The sequence below is a fragment of the Streptopelia decaocto genome, assembly GCF_964273445.1.
Source record: "Streptopelia decaocto genome assembly, chromosome: 7".
NCBI lineage: Eukaryota > Metazoa > Chordata > Aves > Columbiformes > Columbidae > Streptopelia > Streptopelia decaocto.
In genome coordinates, this window is record NC_138661.1 from 53876049 (window position 1) to 53898460 (window position 22412).

The 22412-nt window shown below is 39.5% G+C and overlaps 1 protein-coding gene across 1 annotated transcript in view; it reads left to right on the forward strand.

Moving 5' to 3' along the window:
• Positions 1 to 22412, forward strand: part of SERGEF (secretion regulating guanine nucleotide exchange factor) — a 155641-nt gene that overhangs the window by 26988 nt on the left and 106241 nt on the right. The window contains 1 exon segment of the mRNA XM_082059054.1: positions 7960 to 8120. Within this exon segment, the coding sequence (XP_081915180.1) occupies positions 7960 to 8120 (161 nt within the window).

The window sequence follows — 22412 nt, forward strand, 5'->3', positions numbered from 1 at the left end:
TAATGTTTTATGCATCCTGCTTTTTTAAAGACATCACTGAATTGTGCTTTGATTTTCTTTTTTTTCTTCTTTTTTGTTAGGACTTTGTTTGTAGATGAAGAGTTAAGTCCTCTATTGAACCTTGAATGCAGCAGTTCTGTTTGCTGGGTAGAGATGAGTTAGATTTGGTTTTAATCATGTAACTAAATTTAGTCAGCAATCTGCATTTTAAGGCATTGCTATTAAAAGTCTAAAAGTGAGATATGTATCGTAGTTTGAATTTAAAATGAGCCAGAGGCACAGCTGGTGAGGCAGTCATGACTCTAATCATGAGTGGAGAGAAATGAGAAGAGAAATTTCTCCTTTTGCAAGATGAATGCAAAGTGTGATAGGTACTTTAACATCTCGTGCCCCGGCTTCCCCTTCTCCAGCTTTGTTTTGTGATTGCATGGACTCGATGACTGCATTTTTATTTTTGAGGCTTCAAGATCATGTATTTGTTTGATATCAGCAGTATGAACACAACTTTGTAAGCATTTTACTACTTACATTTTAATTTTTCTTTCAGTTTATTCAGAGCTTCATGTGGTATTTAATGTTTCCAGTCTTTCCTCTGAAAGCAAAACAGCCTTTATCCAATGTAAAACCCAAAACCAGAGGCAGGACTTCCAAGGTATCTGGAGACTCTTGGAATTTGCCATACTCAAAAGTTTGGGTTTGTTTTTTTACAATCTTTCAAAGCAGTGAAGTAAGTCACTGCTGAGTATGTGAATAATACCATTAACTTGATGTTGCCCATCTTGAGATGTAACTTGGTGTAACTATGGAAGCAAAAAAGGAAAAGCTTACACTGTTTTTTAATGAAAGTCAAAGCTGCTTAGCTGTCAAATGGTGTCGACAGGTGGATCTGTTGGTAAAGTGCATGATAAACTTAGCATGTCATGCAAAACTGCAAGTGATCTCTATCATACGGAATATTACATTGACTTCATACAGCACTGCCTTTGGTGATATTTGCTGTTGCCAAACTCCCATTTCCCAGGGCTGTTTTTCCACCAGATCAATTCCTTGGCTTGGTTTACTTTCTCTGTCATGAATAGTTCAGGCACAATGAAGGCTGGTGGCCTAGGGCTGAAAACAACCATTCAGGTCCAAAGTTTCTTGAGCTGTCTTGGTGTAAACTGTTGCCAAAGGAATTCGCAGTCTATGCCTTGAGCCTTTTTTTCTGTCCTAAAAGGATGTCACAGGCCCATTATCTTCTCTTGGAGAGTTTCCCACATTCTCATAGCTTTACCTGCCTAGCTGAGTATTTTTGTTTACATTGCATTATCATACAAGTCATTGGATGTTTAATGTTTTGATATCTGCAGGAGGCTTTGCAGGGAGACTGAATGCTGTTTCCTTATGTTGTATCTATTTACATTAATGCCATGCAATACAGTTCCTCCTGGTTGGATGAATTTTCTTTCATGATGCATAATTGTCTTCTGGGTTGATTTCTTAAATTTCTTTTTTTTTTTTTTTTTGAGCAATAGGAATGGGTCCCAGTTGTTTGCTGAATCATACTGATTCTACTCATGTGAAGTCCCTTAGGTGTCTCGTTGGTTTGTCTTGCCTATATGCTTATGGTTAAATTGGTCACCAGACTTGGGGATATCTGATATAGCTCAGAATGGCAGAAATTGTTGGTGTACTCTAAGAGTATAGGAGCTTTAACTGACAAATCCATAGCTATCGCAGGAGGACTGGCAATGCCCCTATGGGTCTCTTCCTGTGGCACTTGTAGCCTTTTGTTGCAGGTTTGAACCTATTTATGGGGTGCTTGGAAACCCTTGTGAACTGCAACATGTAGGGTAGATGCTCTGTGGACTATTCTGAACTGGATGTGTATTGCAGCCTGTGACTGCAGAAGGCTGAAAGTGGCAATTGAAATGATCTGTACTCTTCTATTGCCAACATCCTTGAAATGCTTTTGCTGTTTATTCTGAATTTTCCTGAAGAGGCATGACCTCAATACTATGCAAAGGTTTGTGTTTAAGTGATACATTTTTAATAGCTATTATAAATGAATATGGAAAAAAATCAGTATCGTGCTGTTATATAAAGATACAGAAGTCTGTAAGGAGGTTATAGAAAGAAGATGAGTTAAGATGTAGGTAGCTCTGGTTCACTGAACTCCTGTGTAAGAGGATGAAGGGACCATTTAAACCTTTGTCAGAGCCCATGACCCTGCTTTGTACTGAAACCATGCAGAGGTAAAGGTGTTAGTCTGCAGGTGTGGCAGTGATGCCTGGTTTCCAGCTGCTGAATTAAAGCTGTCTGCAGCCAAGAAGGAATTAGGAATGCACAGATGAATGTTCATCTGTGAGGTTGCCCTGCACGGAGCCTGTTTCTAAGGCAGATGAGGAAGTTTCTCGCAATGGTTGAAGGACATTAGTGATTGTTCTGAGGGACAGCAGAGATTTGTAGTTGTGGGAGAGGTGTGTTCGTTTGCCAGTTGTAGGGCAGGGAGGAGGTAAAGGCAACCTCTAAATTTCAGTTTTTAATACCTGTTCCTTTGAATTTTCACGTGAAAGCAAGCATTAGGAATTTAATATAGAACTTCCTGTTTCAAGTCTGAATGAGATTAAGCATTCCGTGTGAGTATCAGGACTTCATTTGAAAAGTAATTGTTAATGCAACCATGAATTGAGATAGCCTAGATGAACTCTTTCATCTAGGATTTATGAAAGGATAGTTCAAAGCTTGCCTGGATACCAAATAGAGACTTCAAGGAGATAAAGCTAGTGCAAATCATGATATTATCTTAAAACAGGAAAACTGATATAAAGATGAATCTGAATCTAGTATAAATAAGTAAACTTTAATGTTCCTATTTGTCTGTTGTGTTTTACTGAGAAACCAACCTGCTCATTATCTCCAAATACTTATGTGGGTGCAAGTGCAAAAAGGGAAAAATAACATGCTCCATAAAGCAGCACAGTGAGATCTATAGTATCAGGCAAGAAGCAACTAGAAGTGTTTTATGCAACGTTGCTGGATTTGCAATACCCTGAAGGTTGTGAACTTGTAATTTTTGAGGCCATTCTCAACAGTCTGTGCTTTATGATAACATAAAGACGGGAGGATGATGTGAAGAAAATGCAGAGGATTTTTTCTGATAGCAGAGTGCCCAGTGTAGTGCTGCAAGCACTTGAATATGCACATACCTTCATCCGTATTCTGCAAGGGACGTGAGCATGTGTTTCAGATGATTTGCTGCTGTATGTATACTGATGCAGACTGCTGTGTTTACAGTTCAAAGAGCAGGAGGAAACTAGATCTGTGTGACCATGTTGAATCTCAAATGATGTGCATACTGCTGTATGTGTTTTTTGCTTAAAGGGCTGTGTTGGGAAGATTTTCTTAAAAATCTTCTGACTTCTGCCCTTTTCTTCTAGCTCTCTGAACTCCTGTACTGTTTCATTCAAGCAGTACACTGCAATGACACAGGATGCATGAATTATGTCTATCATTCCTTAACTCTAACTGGTGTTGAACCCTCTGGCCTTTATTTGATGTAGCATTTGCCTACTGGAAAAAGAACAGTGGCAGTGAAGTCATCTGTGACAGTGTGGATGTTCACAGTTGAGGAGTTGAAGCATGTTTTGGAATTGGAGCCTCCATGCTCAGCACATGGCAAGATCAAGGTCATACGGAGTATTGTTAGTGTCTTAGAAGAATTGGAAAAGCTTTCCAACATTGTATGCTTCTTTCTTTCACACAAGCTGTAGAAATAACTCCAGCCTCTTGTACCCTCTTACTCCATAAAGTCTGGTATGTAATATTTCATTTTCTGATGCCTCAGCCACTTCCATGGTTGGTGTACTTTGTCCAGTTGACTCATCACTGTGTATGTTTTTTTGACTTCTAATTAAAATCTGTTCTATTCTAATATTAGACCAACACTCCTTATTATATCACTCTTCATTCTTAAGTAATTCATCCTGCTGCCTCCTTAGTCTTTATGACTGTCTTTTTCTCAAATATTCTTAGAACACTTAAAAATACCATCTATATTATAAGCAGCACAGTAGCAATACCTCTCATTATAATTGCTTAATGCTTTCTGTCATAACTCAGTGCTTTCTTTTGCCTAGGATTTTGATGAGACTTTAACCTTTTTGGCTGGAATTTTCCATGCACTGGTGTTTGCCTCAGCATGAAATTTCCACTTGAGACAGATTTTTTTGTTTTGTTTTTATTTTCTTTTTTCTGAAAATATAATCAGTATTTCATAGAAAAGACATTTCTAAATCAGCTTTTGTTAGGTTCTCTCACAGAACCTTTTGTTGTTAAGAGGATTCCTAGGCAGATGTGTTAGACAGAAAATTAGGAATGATTGACCATTAGCAGGAGGCTGAGCATGTGAAGGGGAACACTTGCCAAACAGGAGCAAGTCTGGGGAGTAAATTTCTGCTGATTAGAAATGAGAACTGAGTTGATGAGCACTGGGAAGGGACAGGTGGCTCACCTAATGTTTGGGCAACCAAGATCTTTCTAAAAGCAAAAACTTAGTCTGTGTTTAATTTTTTGATGGATATTCTCCATGTTTGCCTACCAATAAGCACCTGAAGCTTGTTTCCCTTATAGTGGCAAAAAGGAAAACCTTATTAACAATTATTTGTGTTTGTAAACAGAAACAGTTTATGTTCTTCTAAAGTCTCTGTTTAGTTTTGCATGTGTAAGTAATTCTGTGCTTGCTTGTCCAGTGAAAGAAAACAGACTCTGAATGGAAAGTGTTCTGTTGTGGGTAAGCATTATTGCTATCTGGTTTTTAATCATTCAAATATGCTTGCATTCTTCAGTTCCACAGAATTTACTGAATTAATTTGCAGTAATACAGATGAGCATACTTCAAAGCCTTTGTAAGGCTGCATAAAACCACTGGGACCATACTGTTTCCTGTTCTATTACCTCCATTTCAACTTGGTGTTACTGTTGAAATTTCACTGTAGGGCCTCAAAAATTGATCCAATAACAGAAGTGTAGAGTGAACCTTAATAAGAACAACATCCACAGTGTAGAAGAAAAAAAAAAGACCAAATTGTATAGAGCCTGGCACGTGGAAAAGACACCAGGTAGTGGGAAGAGGGGCTTTTCCAGTCATTGATAAAGACACAATAAGCAGCTGATGGCAACTGTAGTTAGCCAAATGAATGCTGTTGAATACAGGGATGGTTTCTGAAAAGTTAAAACAGTTAAGCATGGAGACAGCAGCTTGAGGTGGATGATGGACCCCATAGCCCTTAATTCATAAGGGGAAGTTACAGATGCAGTTGAGTTTGACTTCAGACCAGAGGATCAGGGTGTTTTGCTCCGATCCTGCAGTCAGGGAAGCTGCAGACCACTGCACTTTTCTCCACCTTTCACAGGCCCTTGGCAGAGGGGAACAGGAGTGTTTGCTTTGCCCAGAACTTGCTCTGGCAACTTGTCATCAAGGTGATTGTGTCAGTTGCTCCCTGATTTCTGCTGGTCAGCAGCAGGGCAGAAAAACTATTTTGTTGGTGAGTAACTGGTCGGGTGTGTGTTAGGATTTCAGATTGCCTTCATCTGAGTCCTGACACCAGCAGCAGACAAGGCTTGAGATGAGGAGGAGCAGTCCCCTGATGTGATGATGCAAAGGATCATTTTTGTGAAATGAGTGGCTGGTGTTTCTTGTTCATGCCTGGGTTCAGACAGAGCACTAGGTTTGGTTGGGGAAAGAATTTTCTGTTTTCCCCAAAAGTCAGACTTGAGAGGAATCTCTGCTGCCCCTGTGTACTGGGTAGCACTATAGGTTGCATATTAGGATCTGGGTCTGTGTTACCAAATACACTACTTGCCTTTCCAGAGGCTTTGTGGGTTGCTGACATTTTTGCCTATGGCACTGGGTGCCTTTGGCTTCTGAGAGTTGAAATGCTTTAGTTAAACTATGGTCCTTGGCATCAATACAGCAACGTATGGCTAGTGCCTGAGAGCCTGTGGTATATTAATGATCTGACTAGATACTACAGAAATTTTTTCAGGCTTTCAATTTTATAAAACTCAGCTTCAGCTCCCATAGTTGATACAAAGTAGAGCAGCCTGCCTGTCCTTTTCCAGCCCACTAACAGGGTTCTGGATAGGTGCAGCAGCCTGGTCTGATGTAAAAACCTGAATGTTAGTCTACGTTTGAATTTGCTGTGTAACATACAGGTGTAGGAGATTTCTTGCAACGTTTTTGTAGCTGCGGATGTTTTTAGCAGAGATCTATACGAATTGTGAAGTAAATATATTACCTCTAAAACAAACGTTTTTTAAACTGCAAACTGCTGTATATTATACTGTAAGGTATACTGGTAGTCCTCTTAATGAAACTTGTTTTAATGCTTTAACATAAAAAAATGAAACTACTATACTGAAAGACTTCAGTTGTATTGAACATACTATGTGACTGGTTTGAACTTTGCCCTGAACTAACAGGAAGCTCCAAAGGAAATCTTTGTGCCCTTGAGAGAAAAGGACAACTAATTTAATCACTTAATTATTTCCGGGGAAGCGTTATTAGTAAACTGAAAGAATGCATCTGAAAAAATGTTGCAAAGATTGGAGTAAAAGATACCACTCCTAGCAGATTTCCAAGGAAAATACATATACCTCTTGACTGTTTAAATACTCAGAGTTAGAGGTTTCCAGTTTATTCATGGGATACATTATCATCACAAATGCCAAAAAACAGCAGTACCCACCTGTGTCCCCTTCAAGACATTTCAACAGCGTCCAAAGGAAAAGGGAGGTTTTTAGTTTTCCAAAGGTGTGTGTTAAGAAAACCCTCACTGTCCTGACACCTCTGTGGGATATGTCTGTACTGACTGACAAGGGGATTGTGTTCAAGCTGACTTGCTTGACTTGATCGTATTTTCTTCAGATCCGCATCATTTGGCTTATGATTTGATGTCTTGAGTTCAGTTCTGGAGAGGAGTTTCAGGCTTGGCTGAAGTGTGCGTGTGACTCGAGGTCATTGCAGGCTTCCTTCTGCGCTGGAATGCAGGTTGCTGCTTCTAGTCAAAACCAAGCTGAGAACATACTTTTTATATTGATACTATGACTATGTAACTTTTTTTAATTGGAAGCCCAGAAGGGACAGCTTTTCATGACTTACCTGCAGAGATCTTCATTAGGAGAATAAAGCTGTTACTTAGTATGATTGTGTTTAGTGGTAGTGGTGTTTTTTTTGTTCTTGTTGGATGTTATTCATACTGGAGAATAAACTTCTGTGTGTCAGTCCTGCAGCAGTGAACCTGGTATAATACATGGAGCGAAGGGTGATCCATATAGTGCTGATTTCATTTAAAGTTATCTTTCCTTGGCCAATGCGCGATTCCTATAAAAACAAACTTGTGCACTTCCAATGCTCAGTGACACCTGAGGTGGCATTGCTGACTATCTGGTAGCTGTCCTGAGGGCTGTTATTCTGCTAACAGAAGCTGTAACAGAAGGCAACTTTTATCAGAAAACTTAAACTGTATCTTATATACAGGACATGTGGTGGATGTCTCCATGGCAAAGACTGGGAATAGAGAAGAACCTTTAATGTTTCAGAATAAGCTGTTTTGTGTGTGCTTCTGTTAAGTTAAAAATACATCCTTTGTGTAGCCCCAATGTATATATTGTATGTGGAAAGTCTGGGTTATGCAGCTTTACTGAGATGGTTTTATTTGTAGCTCGGGCCACTGTAGAGATGTTATTCTGCTAGAAAGCAAGTTCATGAAGTTTGGGCAATTACATAGAAGTACATCATAATACATCTTTAGCTCATTTTAATGTGGGGTTTTTTTCTGCTTCTGGAAGTAAGTTTTCACTAGGTTTTTGAAGCTTTAAACAAGATACATTTAAAAGTGTTGTTCTAGTTTTGGATTGGTATCCAGATGTTTCGGGAACCCAATGAATAAGTAATTGTGAAATGTGTTTTGTGTTTAGAAACTGGCAAGGTATTCACCTGGGGGAGAGCAGACTATGGCCAACTTGGAAGGCATGCAATGGTTCCTGATGGCCAGGAGGCGTGTAGAGCGTCTGAACAACGCTTGGAGCTGTTGTGTAACATCCCTGTTTCAGTGCCTTGCCTAAACGGAGCATCTCAGGTAAAGAAGAAAATAACCACATTTTTCCTAGGGTGTTTTTTTGTGTGTGTGTGTATTAAAATAATCAGAACAATTTCCTAATAGAACCTTTTCAAATGCGACAGCACAAGCCCTTGCTGCTCTTCCTGTAAGCTCAGAAGTTAATATGATTAAATTATTTCAAATGTCTTAAAAGGCTTTTGCATTCAGGAACTGATTTTTTTTTTTTTTACTTGGTGGAACCAGAGTTACCATTAGCAGAAGATGCAAAGTTCTCTCGGATATCAGTGTGTGCAGGAGATAGCTGCACCTGCAGTACAGCCTAGCAGATGAGGTGGGAAGCCCTCTGTGACAGTTTAACCAACGGCCTTTCTCTAGCTGACAAATAATAATGCCACAGCCATAGAATATTTCTGTGCCTTATGACATCTTTGAGTAACATTGGAGGCTTTCTTTTCATATAGCGAATTTGATGGAAAAGGATTTGTCCTCAAGCATAAAGGTGATCAAAAAGAAGACTTAAGTTTGCTGTAGTCTGACCCAAAATGCAACCTGTACTGCCTACAAACTATTTTCTCGGCTTCTTAGTGGCTGAGAGGCAGCATATGGCAATTGACCTTATGGCAGGCAATGTGCAGATCCCGTCTGGGCAGATAACCAGTTGAAAGGTTTGTATCTCCCTGCGGGGTAGCTGGCAGTCAAAATGCAAGGGGTAAGTACAGGTTGACAGCCTCAGCTGCAGCGTACATGCTGCATCTCCACCTCCTGGTAGTCTGCCGTGGTGAGATTTTGGTTAGAAGGGTCAACCACTGCCTGTTCCCATCATCAGTGTTCTGTGAGGAGATGTGAAGCGGAGCTTCGGCGCCCAGGATGCTGCAGTATTGAATAATTTGTTTAGTCAGTACTTAATCCACTGAATCTCAAACAGCTTTCTTACCTGTTTTGAGATGCGTGTCCCTGTTTTTGTCACTAGATATGTATAGAGAGCGCCATTGTTGAATCTGTCAAATGCTGCTTTTCGTTTGTGCTTTGGGCAATGCCTCGAATATGTAGTTCTGTAGTTTTTTATACAATACAAAGCTAAAGCAGCCATAGCTTTTGCACAGGAGAACTTACGCTTGCAGTACGAGTGATCCATGAAGGTGAAGGAAAGGGATGCATTCAGATATATTCCTTGGAAAGGACAAGAAAAACAATCTCATCTTCATTCTGCTGCCCTCAGCACTGTTCCTTCTTATAGACCTGTGAGAGACCTGATCTGAGTGATTAGCAATGGTAGCATTCTGGAGCAGGCGTCACTCTTTGCAGAACTAACAGCGTGAAGATGATTTAAGAAGAGTGTGATCAAGAGCTAGCATCATTTGTACCCTAAGAGGAGCTGTGTTGATGAGAAAAGGAAGGAAAAAGTAGATAATAAGAGCCTAAACTGCTTCACTTCAAGATTACGAAATAATGCCAGAGCTAGAATTTATACTCAAAAATGCATTAAATTGCAGTATGTAGGCTGTGTAGAGTGTGAGCTGGTTTTTGTCTACACACAAGCTGTCCTTTTCTCCATTTGTTGTTGTGTGGAGACAAGGTCTGATTTAAGAACTGAATTAAAAGAAATACAGAGAAGATGAGTTCTTTTCCACGTGTACCTTGAATTAACAATTCCAATTTGTGTGTTTAATGCAGAGAGCTAGTTTAGCAGTTGAGGGTTACAACTAATGATTTTTATTTACGGTCTACTTTTATAAATCACTTTTAATGATTCCACTGAATTTTTGGCAAAGTTGTGGTCTGCTGGTTGCCTCTGCACTTCAGTTAATATTGTTAAAACCAAAATGGGCAAACTAATCCAAGGATTAGAGAGCAGTATAAAAGGCAAAGCAGTTTACCTCAAGGGCAGCTCAGTGGATTTAACCTCCTGTGCTGCTCCTTGTCCCCATGCCCATGGCTTACCTGCTTTCTCCACCAAGGATCCTCTGTTCTTTGTGCTGAAATTGCTAGAATGTCTGTGTCTGTCTAGCACTCCAAAACCTGATTTTTGCAGTGTTGTGAGTGACCTACTCCATTGTGAGTTTGATCTGATAAATTCATTAGGAAGCATTGACCTTGAGAAATATGAGCACGTTTTTTTTTCTTTCAACTGAAATAACAGAAGAACAAAAGCCTGAGTTTTAGATAATTCTGAATCTGAATATGTCCTTCTGGCAGCTTTAAAAAGAATGTGTGGACATCAGGTTTCCTGGAGTCTCATGTGTTTAAACTTTTTGAATTATGTGACTGCAGGTCTATTTGTTATTTTCTCTCTGTGCTGTGGTGCATAACCACCATGGAATAGGATGAGGCACTGAAAAGAAACTTCGGGCTGTAGCCGAAGTCAGTTGTGCAAGACATTATGCATGCAGTGCTCCTGTGCTGTGGGACGTCCTTGATTGGACCTCTTCAGCACATCTGACTCATCTGCTGCCTGATGTGCATTCACATCCACCGCTCTTCAGATGAAAGGACAATTAAATACAAATGGCCTGAAATATGATGAGCGTCTGTATTTAGCAAATGCTACAAAGACTTGGTTTAATGTTTCCTCCTTGTCAAAATGCTTTTCCAGTCTGTTTCTTATTTTTGGTTTAATAGCTATCGTTTTTCTGTTTGTGCTATGTTCAGCATGTCATTCACGTTGCAGCAAAGATTTGCTGCAGCAGTAAACAAATGAGAAGTCCTTGTGTGGTGCTGAACATTCCTTGCTTACCTGGATGGAAGGAAGGGCTATAGTCATTTTGGATATGCAGCACTGTTCACATGGAGCCATGTTTTCATCATATCCTTCCTCTAATTAAAGCAAACTACGCTAGATTAGAGTTTTCTGTGGAGGAAGATTTGAAATTTCAGTTAGGAAATTAAAAAAATGTCTGTGTTATACTGTCACTGTTGCATATGTGTTTTCTTGGGCTTAATTCCCTTCTCAGTTTTACTATCACACAACTTAAATGTTGATGGTGGATGTGGGGGCAAGTTGTGTCAGGGAATGAAAATAACCCATGGACTTGAGGCAGCCGGTATCTGCTGTGTTTATCCCGATCCTACTGTGGCCCATAATTCCAGTGTGTACGTTCATCCCTTGCAATACAGGTTGGTATACATACAACCTGTGTGTGATTCTTTTCTTCAGGGAATGCCATCATTAATACACACATTCTTGTGACCCTTTGCAGTCAAGTTTGTTGCCGCTTGTTTCAGTTGCAGTAATGTGTCATGTTTAAGTATTTGAAAGATAGCTACTTTTTCCAATATGTTCTTGTTTTTTTCCTTTTTTCACCATTTGTTGCAAAATATTAAGTATATACCTATAAGATAATTCTAAGATACCTGCTATGATGATAATTAATTGATTGATTCTTATATTACTGTTAGGTTAGTGTATAAGCATAATTATTACCTTAACATACAGATGCGGTAATATTGAAAACAGAATCTTTTGGTTTACCAAAAATGACAGCTGGTTTTGTATTTTTTGCCTTCTCAGGGGAAATTGTCAGAGACCTCTTCGTAAGTAAAGCTGTAGTTGAAACTTTAAAGAGTATTAAAAGAAATAACCTGGTAGGGTTGCATATACATAATCTCTGTGCTGTGTGCATGGCTTCTGTGTACTTAGTTGTTTGACTGGGTACTGTAAATATTTGTGGCTAAGTTCTTTATTTTGAATGGTCAAGGCAAGAGGTTTGTATTTTTGTGGGACAGAAATAACAAACCGCACTTCCCTAACTGGATTTTACTGCTCAGAATTTGAGAACGTATGTGTAGTAACTGATCCAATACGTTGCTTAAAAAAAAAACACTTAAGGTGATAGGGGTGGAGGTGTATACAAAGAAGTCTCTCTAGTTTTCCAAGCTCAATAACTTTTAGATAATCCAAGGATACATTCAATAGAAGTGGTTCTGTGAAAAAACAAAATTTCAGTAAACTCTGTTCCTTGTTCTTTGATTTGCCAGCTTGCTGACACTCCTGACACTCTGGGGCACTCCTGATTGTGCCCCAGAAACAGCTGTGGGTCCTGGCAAAATTCAGAGTAAAAGGTACATCTTACTTTGCAATACTTACACCTCATAATGAGAACAAGCAAGGGATAGCAGTGGAAATAGAGAAATTACATGATTTCAGGTGTGACAAAAAGTCAGCTGGAAAGCTGAGAAGAGAACCTAGGTATTACATACTCTACTCCAGCCCTTTACTCACTGAACTTTCTCTCTCGTGATATCACTAGAAGGGCAAGTTTGTTGATATCTGCACTCTCCAGACAGGTCAGACTAGTACTTGTGTTATTTTTCAGTTAGTGTGTGTTGCTTTTCCTGGATGTTTGTTTAATGCTGTTAGATCTGTTCATCTAGTGATTCTTCATAAGGAGAGACCCCCATAGGAAGAGAGAGAGAGCCTGGCTTGTCTTTTCCTGAGGACCTTGTGAGGACCTTCGGGACCAATTAATTAAATTATCCTCATTCTTAAGTTGAAGTGATGTGCAATTTCTCACTTGGTAAGCAAGTAGCACAATATGTTTTATTCTTTGTCATGAATTGGTGTATTTTACAAAGTTGGTCTTGATTGGTGTCCTTTGAGAAATGGCATTGTTGAATTTTCCTTGATTGGTGCAGGTTGGTTTTGTTATGCTGTTCTAGAGATGCAATGATAAAAATGATAATGCAGAGTTGGTCCCTTTAATATTCTGGCAAGAGTGGAAATCAAGTTCTTGGCTTATCAATTAATATAGAGTGACAATAAAGGAAAATAAAGATCATGGAGAAGTAGATTCTGAATACAACTCACTGTGCAAATGAGATGTTTCAGCTAAGGATGAAAATAGAGACCAAATTCTTGAATTTATCATTAGGGGGAAAGAAACCCAAACAGGATGTATCAAAAGAATGAAACTGCAGTCGCATACAAAATACAAACACAGTGTTAGGTGAGGTGTGTTTGTGTGATCTGCACGCCCTGTGTAGGAGAATAACACTAATCTTGGCAATGCTGCAAGACTGAGAGGAGTTTACAGTTATATCACAGGAAATGAGAAAATGGGATTTACTTCTTAGGTCACTTGGTTCTCCCTGTCGGTCTCCTTGCAGGAAATCGAGAGCAATAACAAACTGCTGAAATTCAAATGTAATGTTTTATCATCCCATTTATTCTGTGCTTTTAAAATCCCATTAAGACATGGCTGTGGTTTGTAAAGAGTATCTTATGGCCTGGCTAGAGAGATATTTAACACTCACAGCAAAGCCTTTTCTGGAAGTTAGGAATACCAGTGTGTTAGGCAGCAGAGGTTACTCTGGAAGTTATTAGTCTGCCCCATGAAAACCATAACCTAGTTGCAATTTTATTGTAAACAATTTGGTGAAGCTTAGCTATTTAACACTGGGTGAAGAGGATGAGGAGCTTTGCTTTCTTCTACTCCTTGTGGTTAGAAGCAGAGCCTAGATCACCAGCTCTAGGTGTGTAATTTTTGGAAAGCAAAGAGGAGATGATATTTGTTCCCAGAACTGTGCTTCCTATCACCCATACCAGTTTCTACAGCTGGTATTGCAGAAAGGGAGCTGGGAAATCAAATTCACACCAAGTGAATGGCAAAGGAGAACTCTCGCACTGCCTTTGCGTGCCAGAGAGCATATGCTGCATGAATACAAACTAGAGGTTTTCCAGTTTTCACTTTTTCAGGTGAGAGTTGGTTTAAAATGATGAGAATTGCTCTGCAGGGGTTGTAGTGTAGCATTGAGCTGGCAGCCAGGGGTCAGGCTGCTTTGTAACCTGTGTGGGAGCCCATGAAGGGTTGATTTGCCTACAGTTTTGGTGAAGTAGGAGAGGATTGACATGGGATGAAGTCAGGAGTTGGAGACCCACACAGTATGTTGTGACCGAGGTGGTATAAATGTGAGTGCGGGTGAAGCCTTAATATTCATAGTTCATACATCTGTTTTCCATTTGATAGCATGCCGCAGTTACAATTCCAAATGAATACCTCATTTGGAGGTATTGGGGAAATGGAGAGAGACTCAAACTACTTGCAGCAGTAGCCATGGCTTGTGCATACACGCATGAGCTGTCAGTAATGTGGCCCTAACAATGAGACCAAATTGGCGGCTGTATTTAATCAGCCTATCTATTAATATCCAAATGACTAATCTAAATTATCTTGTTTTAACTCTGTGACCTGCTTGTGCTCATACTTTATTTCTTAAATTAAAAATACTGACTGGGTCCCATCCTGCATGGATTGTTCTAACAACAGTGCACCATGACTGTGACTCACTCAAGCTTGTGATCCAGCTTATTGCTCCTCTGAAGTATTTCTTTGCACCAACAAATGCCATGAACCTTCACTGGTGCCATTCACATGCATGATGCAGTTAATGTCTGCTAACCAACCATGGGGAGCACTTAAAATTTGCTTTAAAAATGTACTTTGTGTTAAGACAAAGCCCCCGTGACCAGCAGCCTTGGAAGGTGACAACTTAGTGCAGAAATCCAGTTCTGCCTCACTGATGTTGTCTCAGTTGTCTTGTTCATCCATGAGGAGCCTAAACAGAAAGGTTTCAATGTAAAAGGTACCCATCCTAGTTTGAGGTGAATCAGGTCTACACCAGGGTATGTGCATGGCCCTGTTCCAAATCCAAGTGAAAATATGGTTTGAAGCAAGAGGTTGGTGGAAAAGGCCCTAAAGCATGCTGTTTTTCATTCTCAATTTGTCATTAGAACTGTTACAGAGAAGGGATTAACAAATCAATGCAGGCTAAAACGAGAGAAAATCAATAAGAAACTGTAGTGAACTGGAACAAAGCTATCAGTTTACAGCATCCTCTGCAAATAAATCTCATACCTCCATACGGATGGAAAAATAATGCAAAAATGGTGATTTAGAGTTAGATTGTTTTTTACCTGGCTGAATTCAGAACTTAAGTAACATTTACACCAGAAGTTCCTTGACCTTATGTTTCCTTTTTCTTTTGTGTTGAGGAATCTTATTGACAAGTTCTATTATATAACAGTGGAATCTTAAGGAAGAAACTCAAGGAGAAATATATCATTCAGGTTACCCTCAGAGGAGTTTGATGGAACACTCCCTTTAATTGTTTACTTTTTTGTATTAGTAGAAATGATTTCATTAGTTCATTGTTTTTCTGTCTCTTCTTCTTAAGAATGTTACTTCCAAAAAGTTATTCCTTAATAGGGAGCATGCATTACGTAGCTGGAAAATATGCTGGGCTGCTGGGTAGTGTACTACAGATGAATGAAATGGGAGAGATCTTAGTGTTTCCAACTCTACCTGTTTATTGAGTTGTTCCATTAGTCCTTTCAAACTCATTTGTCACTGTAGGGCCGTAACTCACTGAGGCATCAAGTGCTGTTCTGGCCAGCACACAGGCTGCTTCTCCCGGCTTTTAATTTAAGGATTTTTGGATTTCGTTTGAACTTGGCTTGTGCTTTAACGCCGATGATGGTGTTTGTTTTCATTTGTCTGATGTTTCCAGCTTTCATTTATCAATGAGTCATTGAAGCTGTGAACCCTGCCAGTCTTTCTGGCCTTTGTGCTTATGCTGTAAGTTACTCTAAAGCCACTGTTTAACAAAAGATTCAGAAAAGAGAGAAACCTGTGTTTCTGCTGTGATGCTTAAAGCTGCTGCTGTGCCATGGCACGCAGCAAGTTTCAAAGCCTGGTTTACTGGGTTGTCTGCTAAATGACAGGTACCTGTTTGTCCTCCCACTTGGTGGCTCATCTCCTTTGCCTGTTGGCTGCTTGTGCCTCTAGTTTAAACTGAAGTTATCAAAGGAAGAAGCCGCCTCTCAACTCTGTATGTGTTTTTTTTATGTGGTCCAGCATAGTCTGTGCCTTTGCTCCAGTGCCAGCATTCAACCAACAGAAATTGTTTGTGAAAGGAGGAAGAGGAAGGAGAAGCAAAAGTAAAAATGATGCATCTAATCCTGTGAGGACCAAATTATTAAACTGTCTCCTGTTTCAAAACCTGCCAAAGGTTTTATTCTTAGTCTCCTGGCAGCTGATTGCTGAGGTCTCTATAAATTCAAAGAATATCATATGTAATCAGGTACTAGGAAAGATCACTGAGACCTGTGCTCCTGTTGATGCCTTGCAGGTTTTTTTTTTAATAATAGAAAAAGCAAATATAAACCTTACAATTTTTTAAAATTATTTCATTATCAGAGAGAGAAAAAAAAATTGATAGTCCCTTAGAGGTTTGGTTCCAAAAATGCCACTTCCTATATTTTACCACTTGGGCTCCCATTTTTCCACTCATCCTTCTCTTCCCAGGTGTGGAGCTGATGTGAACAATCCCTTCCTCGGTAACAAGTGCTTATGTAGCCAGTATGGGGTTCCTACAGTGTGTTTGCTTTTCCAGAACATTGTTTGACAATGTTTTTACTCTTAAGTGTTAAATTAGCAAGCATTAAATAGCCAGTTTTGCTATTGGTGATCACTTTTCAGTGGAAATCCTTTCTGTCCAGCTTTTCTAAGTTGCTGAGGTTTACCTGCAGCCTCCACTGGCAGTTGAAACCCATTCAAAGTTTTGAAGACCTGACACTTTAGCTTATTTCTGTAGAAAGAAAAAGTTTAAAAAAAAAAAAAGAAGAAAAAGACCAGGCTCTGCTGGAACTCACAAGAGTGTATGGGGAGGGAAGGGATGAAAGCCGTCTAACAAACTTCATCTAACAGATTTCAGCCACTTTGATCTAGACAGAGATATTATGGTGTCCAACATTTGATTAAGTGCTCTATGAAAGATACATTGCAGGTGCATATAAATATGCAATTCTGTTGCTTTTTGTATATGACAAGATGTTGCACTTTGTATTTGTAAGTTGTTTTCTGTACAGGTGCAAGCATGGGATATGATTTTTTAATTCTTGAATCTTATTCCCTTCTTATGTCTTTTCTGTTTGGTCCCCTTTTTAATGTCTGGATGGAGGGAACCCCTTTTTCTTTGGTAGTTTTGGGAAAGAGTTTTATGACTTGAAGTCGCAAAAGTAAATTCCAGAAATTGCAAACGGTGCATTGATTATCTTTTCCCTTTGACTTCTTGATCTGTTATTGCTTCTTTTTTAGGATTTAACCACTACAAAACAAAAATGAAAGCATCCTGATTTTCCTAAAGATTCACTGTGGTAATGCAATTAAAATGAAAAAAAGAGCACCAACTTTTAGAGCAAATAGCTGTGTATATATAAAAATTTAGACAGTCATTGGTTTACAATTATCAAAAAAATGTTGTGACTTTTGGGAGCACAGTTACAAGAATTTTTCAGAACTTTGTGAGGAAATAAGAACAGGAAGTGAGATGGAAAGCATTGCAAGGCTTTTAATTATTGGGAACACTACAAAAACGTGGTTTAAATGTATTTCTTCCTTACCATGAGAACCACATAGGGAGATGGCTCTTCTCCTCCAGTGCCTGCCACTGACATCTTTCCAGTTGGCTCAGCGAATTGGATCATTGAGGCTGCCGTGATACCGCGCGAGCACAAGTTTCCACCTGTCTGCACGCGATCCGGCTGAGCTCAAGCGACGTTTGTGGCGTTATGTGAGCCCAAGTCCTGCCCTTGGCCCCTCCCGAGGGCTCAGCTGTGGTACCTGCAGCGGTGAGTTCAACACATCAGACTGGGGAGCAATGTGCTGTAGTTGCATTCATGCCGTCAGGAAACCTTGAAAACCGAGTGGATGAGAAATACCAGTGAAATTAATGTGTTTGCTGGAGAAAAGAGCTGTCATCTTGATTCTCCATCTTATGTGCTTGTCATATATATACATGTATATATATATAAATAAAAGCTCTTAGAATTCAGCTTCCTAAAAATATGGTCCACTTTGCAGTTTAGCATACAGCTAAAGCAAGTGAATGTGCTTTGTGGCCAGTGCAAACGTAGAAGTGGTTCAAGTGTTCCTGAATTGAGGTCTGGAAAGCATTACAGTAACTTCTCACGTTGGCTGTTGGCAGCTTGGACAAACACACAGGTTTCATGCAGTGTGGTGTTGGTTGCTCCAACACCGCCTTGCTTGATACAGTACATGATATAAGGGATGTGGAGAGAAGTTGGCAAAAGGCAATCTTTTCACCTTAAGTCTCTCAAGTACTGATGTGAAGAACTGATTCAGGTCTGAAGCCTTTATTTGATCCTACCCTTTATTTCATGGTTTTGAGTGAATTGTTGGACAAGGAGAACATTTATTAAAACAATTGTTATTCCCAACACTGATATGGGTATTTGAGAGCGTAAGTTGTATTATCAGTGATCTTATCTTGAGGTTTTTTTTGCTTTGCAGTGAATGTAATGTTTTCATTGGGAATGCAAGTCACAGGTTGTGGTGGGAGGGGATGTTGCCAGTCTTCAGAAAATAAAAATTCACAATCTTTTGCTGTTTCATGGCACCTGCTGTGGTTTGATTCTTAATTCTGTTTTAAAAGAATACAAAATATTATTTCATGGTTATTATATCATGTGGAAATAGAAGTAACCTTAAACAAATGAGTAAATGGAAGTCTGTGATGACAATCACTTTTTAAGTTTCATTGCATATTTCTAAGACTTTTTCCTCTCTGATACTGCTGATTCTACTCAGTATTTGTATCTGGGACCTCCATTACCCAGAATTGAGGCTAAGAAAAATGTAGACACTTATAGAACTGTGTTTACATGGTCAGGAGTAAAAATTTGTTTCATTTTATTTTGTTTGTTTGGTTTGGTTTTGTGTTCAGTTTAGATGTTAGACTGAAATCTCCTGAACAGAACATAATGTTGAGATTTGCAGCTTCAGAAAATGAGGGAATACTTGGAACAAAGTAATAGAAGGCTCTCGTTTGGTTCAGCAGTTTGCATTAAGTCTTAGAGGATTAATTTGCTGTCTCTGTTTTCCCTTGCCACAGCAAGTCTGAGATACAGACTGCTTGGAGGGGCATGAAAAGCAAAATGCTTGTGTCTTTTTATTTAAAAAGATTAAGGTGGCATTTGTGAATTATGGTGATGCTATTTAATAATCTTAAGATTCAATTGTGTTAGCTTAGTTGAGAAGCTGTTCAGAAATATGAAATAGGATATGATGTGAATTTAGTGTCTTTCATGTTTGAGAGATAACGTGTCCTACCCCCACCCCCTCAACAAATGAGGATGGTAGAGCGTCCTGTTTTGCTTTTTGGCGTGGTACATGGAGACATCTACAAAGTCTTGTAGCCAAATGAGTCAGGAGTGCACCAGGACTCACGGTATGCAGGGTTTTCAAGGATGGCTGGTTTTGTGTGTGAGGTCTCTGTTAGCAGTCAGATTGGCAGAAAGCCAGTGAGAAAAGAGCAATTATTCACTTGTGTTGAGTTCGTGCTCAGCATGCCATGCCAGAGAGCATTCTAGTAAAGTCATTTTGTCTGAGGACTTCAAATTTAGTAATGCTAAATACGTGAGGGACTACTGACGTACCACTGCTGAAATTAAACATACATTCCAGGTTGCTCTTTCAACCTTTTTTTGCCTGTACTCTCCACCTCACACTTTATTTGCTGACAGCTTCTTTTAGATACCTGTGTTACTACAGGGATTTCAAATTATGCTGCTGCTTCTTATCTTTTTGGCAACAGATAACATGCTTCAGAACCATCTCTTCCCATTCAGTGAGACTGCATGTGCTTTCTCTGGGTCCTGGGACTGAAAGAGAAACATTTTGCTTTCTCTTCTTTTGTTATTACGGGACTAAGCAGTCAACTTTGATAATTTCAGAAATCAGGACCAAATTCTGAAATCCTCTTATTCATGTTTGATAAATGGGATTAATTGTGATGTACTTGTTCTGTATGCTTACACATTTGTTGAAAGAAGTGTATTATATACAAAATAATGGATTCCATCTACCTTTCGTATTTTCTTTTGTATTCAATACTATATGTTGGCATATATTCAGGAAGAAAATTCATTAAAAGCAGCATTAAAACACTTGGAATGGTGAAGATAAGTTAGTTTTATGTTTGAGCTAACAAAATGAATTTGAATTCTTGATTTCCTCTTCAGTGAGGCTATTTTAATGTCATTCACGTAGTAGTTTTTAATTCAATTCATGGTAAGACACAGATGTCAGAATTAGTAAAAATACAGGTGTTGTGCTTGTGTTGTTACGTGTAATTTAGATATACCTAGGCATAACTGAAGAAGAATACTTTGATTTTAGAGAACTGATATTAGAAAAGCCATGGTTATTATATTTGTCTGAGTTGCATCTCCCAGCAGTTCAGGTAATTTGCTTTCACTTGTAGTTTATTTAACAGAGATCTCTCATGCCAGCTTGTAATCATTACAAATGCCTTAGCTGAAGCTTCTTTGTGAGATATTTTGCTTCTGTGTATTTTCCTCTGTTTCTTTTTCTTGCCGTCTTGCCCAAGAGAGTTGTTGTTGCGTAGACCTACTGCGAGCCATCTGGTGTGGCTGCTGGGCAGCCAGCGCCACACACCTGAACAAGCTGGTCACACTGTTCACATTTGTCACAGTGCTGGACCTGCACCTGTGAGAGACTGTCTGCAGACAGCTTTGCTACCTTTTTAAAAATGTATGTTTGATCATCAATCTTGGGATACTTCAGCGCATTATTTCTCAGAGAAAAGACCTTCTCCAGACTTTGGGAAAAGGAGTGTTCCAATGGCTATAAGCAGGTGTCCTTGGCTTTTGAAAATTCTGTAAGGTCTGCAGTCTGTTTGGACCTTCTGGGCGATAGCATCAGGCCTGCCAGTCACTATCTCAAGGACACTTTTTTCCTATATACTATACATCCTCCTGCTTTTGAAGAGAAGAAACTTCTGTACTGCAGAAACCTGAAGGCATGGCTTTTTAGTCACCATTTCTTCAGCCAAGGGCAATACCTCAAGGTGAGATGCAGTAGCGCTTTATTTCCCCTGGATCAGTGTCAAACTTTTCAGCTGAATTTTAGAGCTGACCTGCCTGATGTTTAAATAATCTTTTCCTTTCTCTGGCAATGCAGCAGCACATTTCCCTTACTCCTCCCAGGCAGATTCTGCTACCGGAGTTGCAGAAATGAATAAAAGACTTAGTGGTCAATAGTTGCACTTTGCACCTCTTTCTCAAAGCATAAGCTCTGCTACGTGTAGAAAAAATCCCAAATGTTTCTCTCCTGTCTTTCTGTCTTTGTAATGCATGTCAAGCCTGGCTTTACTGGATGGAGATGAGTGAAGAACTGAAGACCAGCACATTGCCAGTCACAGCAAGGCAAACTGCGTGATCCTGGGAGAGCAGAAGGAATGCACCAGTGGTTTTAGATGACTGTACAAATTTATTCTATTAGCTGATTATGCAGCAAGCCCAACTGCATCTTCCCATCTAGAAGTTGCGAAGAATCCATTGTTCATACTGCTGCTCTTGTCTCCTTGCCATGCTAAAATCGGGAAGCATTGTGCACCTGCTGTCTGCCCTGAGTCCCATCCTGGTGGGCAGGCTTCTCAAACAAGCCTTGCAGGTGCGCCGTCTTGGAGCAGCAGCACAGTTCAAAGTGTATCTTAAGAAAAGAGCTGACAAAAGAAAGAGGGGTAAAACCCACATGGTTTAACAGCAGCAATGCTTAGGTCCCTGATGGACAGAGTAGAATAAAAGGGATGAGGAAAAAGCCAGCAAATGTTCCTATGTGTAGTATAACTCTTCATAGTAAATCTCCTGTATAGAATCCTTTGACGTTTGTTTGTAGACAACACAGCTCTACAGAACTCTTGACCGGAGACCTGAAATGCAGCAGAAGTGTTTGGTCAAGTCCGGTGCTGATGCAGAGAGGTGCTTGTGAGTCAGTGGAGCTCCACAATACCTAGTGTGAGGCCATATGGTCGCTCAGTTCCTGATGGCTGTCGTTGATAACACGAGAGATACATCTGAGATTCATTTAAGGCAGTTAGAGTAGTGATCATCTATGAGAGGCAGTGTACATGTGCTAAGGCAAGCTTTTCTTGCAAATCTTGTGATTTTTTTTTTTTTTAATATTTCTTGAAACATTGTTTTAAAAAAAATCTTGAAAACCTCAAACTTCAGGTTTTAATGCCAAAGTGAAATAGAAAGTTTGCAGCCCTATGTTGTCTATTAAAAAAGCCCTCTTGTTTTTAAGCTAGCTTCGCAACACTATTGTGGCTTCAACTGAGTTCTTAAAGTGTTTATGGATAAAAATATTGTAGTTGTCATTTGAAAACATCCAATTTTACATTCAGCTGTGCAGAGTATGCTTGATTAGGCCTATTGATTTGAGAAGTAAGGTAAAGCTGAAGATGATTAAGTGAAACAAATGCAAATGTTTT